Source organism: Tiliqua scincoides, chromosome 5 (assembly GCF_035046505.1).
Source record: "Tiliqua scincoides isolate rTilSci1 chromosome 5, rTilSci1.hap2, whole genome shotgun sequence".
Classification (NCBI taxonomy): domain Eukaryota; kingdom Metazoa; phylum Chordata; class Lepidosauria; order Squamata; family Scincidae; genus Tiliqua; species Tiliqua scincoides.
The window spans coordinates 37,978,779-37,989,416 of record NC_089825.1 but is presented as its reverse complement, the minus strand read 5'-3'; the positions used below and the strand labels follow the sequence as shown (position 1 = coordinate 37,989,416).

The 10,638-nt window shown below is 42.9% G+C and overlaps 1 protein-coding gene across 1 annotated transcript in view; it reads left to right on the top strand.

Annotated features, from left to right (window-relative positions):
- The first annotated feature begins 426 nt into the window (after positions 1-426).
- The window catches only part of SKAP2 (src kinase associated phosphoprotein 2), a 138,926-nt gene continuing 128,714 nt past the window's right edge, over positions 427-10,638 (top strand). The window contains exons 1-2 of the mRNA XM_066630952.1: positions 427-520; positions 10,105-10,210. Of these exons, the coding sequence (XP_066487049.1) occupies positions 469-520; positions 10,105-10,210 (158 nt within the window). The 5' untranslated portion in view covers positions 427-468. The remainder of the gene's footprint in view (positions 521-10,104; positions 10,211-10,638) is intronic.

Below are 10,638 nucleotides of genomic sequence, written 5' to 3'. Positions count from 1 at the left end.
AACAACCCACTATGTTTTTTTCCACCAATCAGGCATCAGCTTTCACTTCCCCAGTAATTCTACCCAATGGGAAAAGGCCTCACATAGGAACTGAGAAGGAACCATTTTTGTTTTGGGAACTGAAGTTGAAAGCAAGTCCACGGCTCTTCATACGATGCCCTCTTTAAAAATGGCGCCACAAGATCACGTGCCGAGAAGTCCAGTAGCCAACACAACTAAAGGCAAAGCCCAACATGCGGCGGCGGCGGCGGCGGCTTCCAACAGCGCGCAAACCGGGACATGCGCACTTTGACCCCAAAGGCGTGGCCAAGCAGAGAGGGCGTGGCCTATCGTAGTGTAGCTCCGCCTTCGGGCTGTGGTTTCTTTCACTGAGTTCCCGAAGTTCGTGCAAAGGGGGCGTGGCTTTCTCCCTCCTTCAGCGGTCCCTGCCCGACAGCTGAGCCCCTCGCGACCACCACCCGCTTCAACATGCACGGCGGCGCCCCCGCGCTCCTTGAGGAGATCAGCGGCTTCCTAGCCGGTAGGGACTCCCAGCTTCACGCGCTGGGGGCAGAGTTTTCCGGGGCAGCGCGAGTGGGGGCTCGTGAGTGTAGGGAAGTTGTGTGTGTGTGTGTGTGTGTGTGAGAGTGAGTCTCACAGTGTGTGTGTGTGAGTGTGGGAGGTCTCACTGTGTGTGTGTGTGTGTGTGTGTGTGTGTGTGAGTCTCACAGTGTGTGTGAGTGTGTGGGGGTGTCTCAGTATGTTTGTGGTGGTGGTGGTGTACATTCTGAGGCAATGCCAGTGGAGAGTCTAAAGTTTGTATAGTTGAGTTTTCCAAAGTGTAATTAGTAGAGGTTAGGAGGAAAACTGAGTAGGTGGGTGTAGATCATCTTGTGTCATCAAGGACTTTTACTAGGGGCAACCAAAGGGTGAGAGAGGGACACTTTGGACATTAGTGGGGGGCAACCTCTAGTTGAACCAACTTGAACAAACAACAACAAAAAAACCTCCCAAAGATAAAACCTGTGGAAAAGTTGCTTCTCCTTAAAGCCACATGTCCCCCCTTCTTATACTTCTGAGATGGATTTGTCTATTGCATAGTCTCTATTGCATTTCTCTTTTGCACAGACTGTAATTTATTTGCATGGTCTGAAATACTCATATGCAACTATTTAGGGTTGCATTTAACAGTCCCATTTATTTGACAGTCTATCCTAGAGTTCTACTATAGGTGTCTAGGTGCACTAAAGAGTTTGGGTGGGTCCAGGTCAGGGTGACTAGATGTCCTCTTTTCCCAGGACATGTCTTCATTTTTAGCTTCGTGTTCTGGAAAAAAACTTTAATGACTTTCTGTTCCCTGACAGGAAGAAATAAAGGCAGCACATAGCCTTTATTTATTTATTACACAGACACACACACAATTTATACCCCGCTTTCTCTCCCTGCCTGGCAGTTAGTCTTCTTGTAATTAATCCATTATCTGTAATAAATTATATGTTTATATAGTTTTAAATGTAATAATAAGTAATATGGTGTTTAAATTAACACATGAAATCAATATAGGAGTGTTTTTAGCTTTTATTTTATCATGTCCTACATTTTTCTTGGATATGTATTTTGGGGTATATGTATTTTGGGGATATGTATTTTGGGGTGCCTTGTCCTCTTTTGTAGTTATGACATCTGACCACCTTGGTCCAGTTGTGCTTACAACAGTTTCTTTGAGCAGAACAGCCTATTCCTATGTGCCATATCACAACTTGCTTTTGTGATGAGTCTGATGAGTTTTGTCTAAGCTAGTGATGTAATTCTCTGGATTGGGGCTTTAACTGCAAAACTTAAAAGTGCTTTTCGCTGATGTCAGTGGCAGTGTGTTTAGAATTTGAACCTAATTCTCAACCAGAGAGAGTTCTACATGTTTATCTACACTTTCATATGTCTGAACAGTGGAAGGATTGTTTGCATTTCCTGTACTGCACAATACATGCTTTGAAAGCCCTCTTCTAGTTTCTGTTTAAATTTGCATGGATTATCTGTGTAAACTAAGTTCATCTTGTAACTGATAACTTCCTCCATAAAGTTCTCTTTTTAAACTCATTTGCAGAAGCTCTCAAATGAACTGCTAATTGTAATGGTTCCTCCCATAATTCTACCAATAGTGATTTTTTTTTTGTGCATCTGAGGCTATGTTTATGCAATCACTTTGCTTACTACCTCCTTGAAATCAGTTATAGACCTCATTAGAGACTCTAATGGAGTTGAACTTCACTTATTGTGGAAGAAGCCAATACATTATAGAAATTGTAAAGCTAAGTGTGGCTGATTCCTGGCTTTACAGTGAGTAGTTTTATTGTTCAAAACAGAAAAAGTTCAGTTAGAGTACAGAGTGAATAAAAATGAACTATTTTTAAAACACTTAATTTTCTCAAAGCTATTTTAAAATCTCTTCGGTTTGAATGTATAACTAGTGAAAGCCTGCTTTTCTTCAAAGAAAGAAAATTCAAAGTAGAAACTTTGCAGGAAGCATCTTTGTCAGTCATTATGCAACATAGGGCCCAATCCTGCTCAAATTTCCAGTGCCAACACAGCCCTGAAATAAGGAAACAAACATTCCCTTACCTGGAGAAGACCTCTGTGACTGTGCATGCCCCATTGGCATGACTGCAAAAGCACTGGAAAGTTGGATAGGATTGGAAAGTTGGATAGGCCCACAATGGTTCATGTACTTACATTACGGTTTGATATTGAGGCAAGTCACTCTAGGTGTTGCCCACTGATTCACCTAATGATGAACTTGGATGTTTTTTTACCTTCCATATCATGGAGAACAATGGTCTTCTTTATATCTACTATCAATCCTTGCTTCTGGTTGGAAAATGTTCCCTTAAGTCAATATTTAAATTGGTTTCCTTTTCCCTTGGTGATTTAAAATCAGTCCACTTTGCTAGAATGTCCTTTACAAATGTGACAGTCTGTGTCTTTTCATTTCAGAAGAGATGTCATTACATGGACTTTAGCATGAACTGCATTTTGACAAACCAGGAGAATACAGTCATAGTTCAATTCCAGTGGAAGTTTGGCTATAGATGCAGCAGCCTTCTAAAAATAGTACATAAGGAGGAGTGATGAAGAAAAGAAAGGGGACTGGCCTCCTTCTGCCTCTCCCCCTTTGTAATTTGAACACAATCATGAATAACAATACAAAGACAAATTGTTTGGTCATACCTTAAATATGAATTTATTGCAACATGAACTTTCATAAGCAAGAGTTTACTTGTGTGTGGAACAGAGTGGCTAGATGTGCAGTATGTACACTCAGCCCCATGCACACGCAAGAGGACTTACCTTGGGTGTCATCTTCTTTTCAAGGTGAAAATGAAAGATAGAGGAATACATCTTGTAATCTGAATTTTTGAAAGGAACTCCAAGGCTGTGATTACCTATATTTTCAAAATTTAGCTTTGAAAACCAGAGATCTCAGACAATTAAAATTTCCACTAACAGTGGCTGTATAGACTACTCCATCACTGAGAGCAAAAATGTGCCTGAGCTCTTGGAAAGATGCTCAGGCTGTGACTATGATCACTTTTGTCATTGTGAGACAGCCACCAACAGTGTACCTTAACTGTGCAGATTTTGTGTGCAAATGAAATTGGTCGACAGTTCGTGTTCTGCGACTTTTAAGGACAGCATTAGGGAACAGGTGGTTTTTGAGGCTACATCTGCCTAGCTTTCTTTAGGCAGGGCATTATTTATTTAAAATATTCATATCCCACCTTTCCCCTCCTGTAATTTTGGAGGTGTTCAAAGTGGCTCTCAACATACTGATTTATAGGTTTATGCCTGGTCTTTTGATCAGAAAGTTCTCCAAGGAAGCTTACAATACTGATAAACAACAATCCAGTTGTTCTCTTGCTAAGTCTTCCACTTGTTTCTCCAGTTCCTAGGCAATTGGCAGATGTAACCAAATTTTTTTCAGGCAGGGAGGGGAAGGAGAAAACATTGATCTCCTACTTAGGATTTCTAGTATCTACACACTGAGGAAGGCTAGGCAGGAAATCTGTCCACTTTGGATGAGGTGGAGAACAGCACTATCTAATACTGAGGTGATAGGCTCTTCTCCTAGCCTTTTTGCACATTACCGCTAACCAAGATCTTGTTGCATTAACTTGAAGTGCCATGACAAATGACTGGATTAGTTGCTTCTTGATAAGTCAGAAGTTGAAATGTGTGAAGAGGTGCTAGTGACAAGCAACTGCAAAGACACCTTCAGTTCCTTTGTTCTAGGTGCCATTTCTGCAAGGTCAACATGTTTTGTCATCATAGTGTTAGAGAGGGTGTTTGTCTGCTGGACCAGACTTTTTTTTAAAGCTTGACAGCTACAGTTTCTTAATATTGAAGCAGTGAGCTGGATCACATGCATGGTTTCTAATCTAAATTTTGATTAGCTATTATAACAGTTTAGCTATTTGATTTTTTCCCCCCTGTAAACTGCCTTGTGAACTTCTTTTTGTTGAAAAGTGGTATATAAATATTCTTAATAATGAAGTACAGGTACATCTGGACCAGGAGGAAAGTCAGGATGAGCAAGACTGGGGTTAGAGTGAGAAGTATTAGCAGAAAAAAATGAGCAAAGTTGCATCTTGTAGTTTCCTGCAATGTGGATCTCTTTTGGCCTAATCCTATCCTGGGCTGGCTCAGAGCATACAGCAGCACTGAGTGTCCACTGAGTGTGCTGTGGGCTGGCCAGGGACCAGGCAGCAGTGGAGAGGTAAGTAAAGAATTTTTATACTGGCCTACCCTGCCACTTCCTGGCTCATAGTGGGCTTATTCAAATCTACATCAGCTCTTTTGCGGGCATAAATATGAGTAGGTCCAAGGGCCATGTTGGGCTTAGACCCAGTGCATAGGATATTAGTGTTGCCTGCACCACTGAGGTCCACCCTCAACATACACCACCAGCCCAACCTGGTCCTCCCATGAACTGCCACCTTATCTACACCAACTGAGAGTCTGGGTAATTCTGGTCTGCACATGGAGATACTGGCAATTTGCACTAATGACTCTGAAGTGCATGACAATGGCACAACTTCCATGTTGCTGCAACAGGGCCTGTGGCATCTGGACTGCAAGACCTGCTTCTATAGGTCCTTGATAGGATTGGGCCGTTTGACTCCCACAGGGCCAGCTGCGCACTTTTACAAAAGTATCTTGGAAATCATTGTTATTCTAAAACCTTTGTAATGTCCCAAGCAATGATCCCTGTAATTTTTACAGGGACTGCATGGAGCCCTGAAGGAGCTTAACAGTGCCAGATTCTGAGCATTTGGCAAGGTGATGATGTATTTGCTGAACTCTGAGTGCTGTGAGCTGCAAGGGGGTTCCAAGTCCAGCAGCACAGCTGTGCAGCTTAGAGGGAAGGCTGGTCACAAAGTTGTGCTACTTCAGTGTGCTTTGTCCTGACTGTCCATAACATTAATCACTGATGTTTCAGCCAAAGTGACTTATGTGGAAAATCCAAAGGGCCTTTCAAGTAAAGGAAAGACTTTCCTTATGAATGTATGAAGAAACTTTTGTAGTTTGTGTCTGGGAGAGTAAATTGCAGAAGAAACTGCTATCATTCAAATTTGTGGTAACTATAAAACAGCTGACTACTCCCAAGGCTAAAAAAAGCTCAGACGATTTCCTGTGAGTTAGCATTTGAACTTAAGATGCATTCATTTGTATTTATCATTATTATTATTAACAGTATTTAATACAGTATTAAGTATTTAATTCCATACATGTGAATGGATCATATTTCAATGTATTTAGGAACTGTTGTCGCTCTTCAAAACAAACTTGTCCTTGTTGTGAGTTTGAGGATCACACCAACTTTGTTTTATTTAAATTGCTTGTTTAAAATCAGATACAAGTATGTGAAATACTTGGCCTCTGGGACTTGTTCTAGCTCTAGCCCATTTCAAGTCCCATTGCATGACTATCAAATTCTGGCTCTCTCTCCCCCCTCTATTGAAATTAGTGCAACGTAAGGAACCTTAAAACCTGTTTGGATCTTGCCTGCAGACTGTGGCCACAATTCAGCAGAATTAACTGAATGGAAGCCCCCAAATATTGCTGCAGTTTCTGTTGTATTGTGGTCAGTGGGTACAATAATTTATTATTGTATCATTGGCATATATGACACTGCCCATCCCAACTTCTCTCCTTCTCTAGATCATACTCTGAGTCAATGCAGTCTACCCAAGCTGAACTCATTTTCTGCATTTAGGTCTTTATTTCTGAGAACTAACTTTTCAAGTGCTCCATTTCCAGTCTGAGCATTACTAAAATGAATGTTCATCACAGGAGAATTCTGGATAACAGCACAAGACATAATCATTATGTGGCTATCATTTTAGCTGATTACCTTTGCAATTACCATCTATTAAAACAGTATTGAAATGAGACGAGATACATTGAATCAGAGAGAGAGAGAGAGAGAGCGCAAAGTCACTGACATTCTTGAGATAGCCTACAGTGTTTGAAACATAGTTCAATTGTCCTTGCTATAAATTTGAGAGTAAGTGTCATATCAGTAATAAAAACGGTATAGCCTATTTTTTATATACTTGCTGCTCAATTAGTTTCTTTTTTAATTAACACTGAGTGTAGTTGTCTTATCTTTTTGCTGGATTTTTTCCCCCTCAGTTATCTGTCAGAAAACTACCCTGAGTAGAAGCAAAAGGGTAAAATGTAGGTTTGCACTCCTGTATTTTTAATTTTTAGAAACAAAATGATCCCCTAATATGTCTTTGATTAGGCACACCAGAAACCACTTGTCTAACACTACCTATTTATAATTGTATAAACATCTATTGCAGGCGTGCTCAAGACGTCGATCGCGATCGACCGGTCGATCGCCAAGCAAAATCCGGTTGATCGCGCGCCGAGCCTCCCGTCCGCCATGTTGATAGGGGCGGGAAAGAGCCCCGGAGCTTCCCTATTGGCCCGGCGCCGCCGAGTGTCCCGGATGCGATGGCGGGCCAATCGGGAAGCTCCGGGGCTCTTTCCCACCCCTTTCAACATGGCGGGCCAATCAGGAAGCTCCGGGGCTCTTTCCCGCCCCTTTCAACATGGCGGGCCAATCAGGAAGCTCCGGGGCTCTTTCCCGCCCCTTTCAACATGGCGGGCCAATCGGGAAGCTCCAGGGCTCTTTCCCGCCCCTTTCATTGATTTCAATCAATGATTTCAATCAATGAAAGGGACGGGAAAGAGCCCTGGAGCTTCCCGATTGGCCCGCCATCGCATCCAGTGCTGAGGAGCCGTGGCAGAGATGAGCGGCAGCTGCCCCAGCTGTGGCACATCCCCCAGGGGTGGCGGCGCGGGAGCCCGTGGCCGGTGGGGACGCTCTGGTTGCTGCTACTGCCCTGCGCGGGCGCCGCCGTCCCCGCCTCGGGAGCCGGGCGCTGCAAGGCTGCGGCCGGCGGGAGGGTGAGCGCCGCCGGAGGCGCCGCTGAAACCCCCTCCCTGGGGACAGATAAGGGGTGCCCGGGAGGAAGTGCGGCGTGGCTGGGCTGCGCTGCCTCGTGTCGCCGCCTTCCTCCCGAGGCTGGGATCGGCCCTGCGGCACCCTCGGAGAACTTTTCCTGCTCCCAGAGGGTGAGCTGAGCAGGCGCCTCGGGGCAGAGGGAGGGCGGGCGGGGAAGAGTGTGTGGGGCTGCCCCCAAGTTGCCCCCCTGGAAGGCTCCCCAGCTGCTCCCCATGGCCCCACACATGGATTCACCCCACTTCCTATCACCCCCAAGTTGCCCCCCCGGAGGGCTCCCAACCCCTCCCCGTGGCCCCACACATGGAGTCACCCCACTTCTCATCACCCCCCAAGTTGCCCCCCTGGAGGGTAGATCTCCGGGCCTTGCTGGATTTCAAAGTAGCTCTTGGGCCAAAAAAGTGTGAGCACCCCTGATCTATTGTGTTGTCCTCCCCCCTCTTTGTTTCTTTGATGTCACAACTTTTTTAGCCTGTCTATCGATAGAAGTTTATAGAGGAAACTGATTCTCTCGACAAGGTTGCAAACTTTGCTTCTGGGGTACTGGCAGGACGGAATTCTGGGTCTTCTGCTATATTATGGTGAATGGGGAGAGGGGGAATTGGATGATTATGATTGTTTTATTTTATTGTTTTCTGTTTTTTTCTGGATGTCTGTTTGTGGTTGTGTATTTCCTTTATCTATGCCAGGGATCTCCAAACATTTTGGCCAGAGGGCCGGATCAAATATCTGGCGTGGTGTGGAGGGCCGGCAAAAAAATTTAAATATAAAATTTAAATAAATAAATTAGAGATGGAACTTAGATGAATGAACAAATGAATGAATGGGCTTATTCATTCAACCTCTCTGGCCCTCAGAACACCCTCTAGCCACAATCAGAGCACAGTTCTGGTTATGCTCAGCTGAGTGGGCCAGAAGCTTTCAGGAGACAAGAGGTTGGCTGCAGGCCAGAAAGAGGCTTGCTGCGGGCCGCATCTGGCCCCTGGGCTGGGGTTTGGAGACCCCTGATCTATGCCAATAAAGATCTTATGTATGTATGATAGAAGTTGCTCCAGCCCCTTGATTGTTCAGATTGTACAGCTCTGTATCACTTCCAGCTCCATGATATCCTTTTTGTGATGAGTTCTTAAATGTGACTACCCAATAATTTTATGCACAAGGCATTGTGATATTGGCAGTTTTATTTTCAGTCCTTTTCCTACTCATGCTTAAGAATATGTTTGCCTTTTATTATTGCTGCTGCACCCAAAGTTCATGTTTTCAGTGAGTTATCCATCTTGACCTTTGGGTCTGTTACCTGGTTACCAGCAGTCAGTCTGGATCCTATCAGCTCCAATTACTACTCCTTTGCACTTACACTGAATCTCATTTGCTGTTTTGTTGCCTTTTTGAAAGCAGTCGCTTTCAACTGAACTGCAACATGGTGATAATCACCTCCATTTTATTGAGGGCTGTAAGGATTACATACATGTGAAACTCCTTGCACACTCAAAGCACTATACAAAAGCTGATTATTAGAGGTCATAACCATTTCTCCTGTGGCAGGAGCCTTTCATGTGCAACTTTTCCAAAATGTTTTTGGAGGTCTAAATCTATCATGTCACATAACTTTTAGTTCTGTTGAGGTTACATTTATGAGACTAATTGCACTGCATTTTTATTTATTTCTATAGTGCCTTCTGATTCGAAGCAAATTCACAAGGAGGCTTAGGGTTCATTCCATTGCATAGTGGAACCCATTCAACTGAGTAAGGACTGTGCTGTTTAGACAGCATCAGTGCAATGCGTATGGTTTGTCCTACTTATAAGGGCAACTTCAGTTTCATGTTTTAATTACCAGAGTGCATTGTACCTTTATAGAATTTGGGCCTGGATTGCTCACATTGGATAATATCCTAAGGAAGTGAGTCAAGACTAAGCAGCATTGGCATCATTGAGATAAGCTAGGCACAGTCAATTTCTTTCATCCTATTAATTTCATTGGGACATAGCCATGGCTAACTTTCTTAAGATACAATTTAGTAATGATTATGGCATCAAATTTTCTATCAGCCGGTTCTGTTGATGCCACTGAAATTGTTTACCAGTTTACATTTAATACGGAACCTTTTTATGCCCGTGCTATCAAGACTGGAGCCATCTTTAGCTTTTGCAAAGACAATCCAAATCTACAGTCACTTCAGAAAATGAGCCTTTGTTAGAGGAAGCACCAAATGCTGTTTGATTTTGTGGCAATCATATAAGCATTAAAGCAGTTTGTCTTCTTGCTTTTATTCCTCAAGTGATAGGGTGTGTATATATTTTACACACTTTGACAGTTTATTAAAACTTGTTGGATTTTGTTCATTTAATGATGGCAAATGTCAAAACAGCATTTGCTGTGCTAAGCAGAAGCACAGCAGTGAACAAATCTATCCAATTTAGCGTTTGAAATATCTTTCAATTATATTATGCCTGGGACTGATAAAGTAACTCCATTAGATAGTTTGGATATTATTGCCTTATGAAAAAAGCCATAATAGAGGTATTTATCTTCTGAAAATTATCATTTCTCCTTTTGACTTGTATCTTTTCTCCTCCCTTCTTTCTTGCTACAGATGTTGACACATTTGTATCAGACATCCTAAAAGGAGAAAATTTATCCAAAAGGGCAAAGGAAAAGAGAGATGCTCTGATTAAGAAGATAAAAGACATTAAGTCCAAGTAAGTAGTTACATATGCACGTATGTTTGGTATGCTAATGAAACAGTTCTGTCCAACTTTCCAGCACCGATGCAGCTGCAATGAAGCCCCCAAATAAGGTAACAATTGTCCTCTTGAGGAGGCCTCTGTACCTGCCCATCACCGCAGGATGCAGTGTGCACACCATTGCCATGGCACAACCAGCTCTGGAAAGTTGGATAGGATTGGACCCCAAGTGAATTAGCCTTGCAACAAGCCTGTAATGTAGGTTACATTTATTATTTTTTATTTATTATTTTATATTTTATTTTATTTTATTTTATTTATTATTTTATAAATGTAGGTTACATTTATTATTATTTATTACCCAACTCCTGCTAATTGGGTAAGAGGCACTTTTTCAAGTGGGTGCTCCTTTTTTTAGCAGGGGGAGAGTAACTGGCCCACCT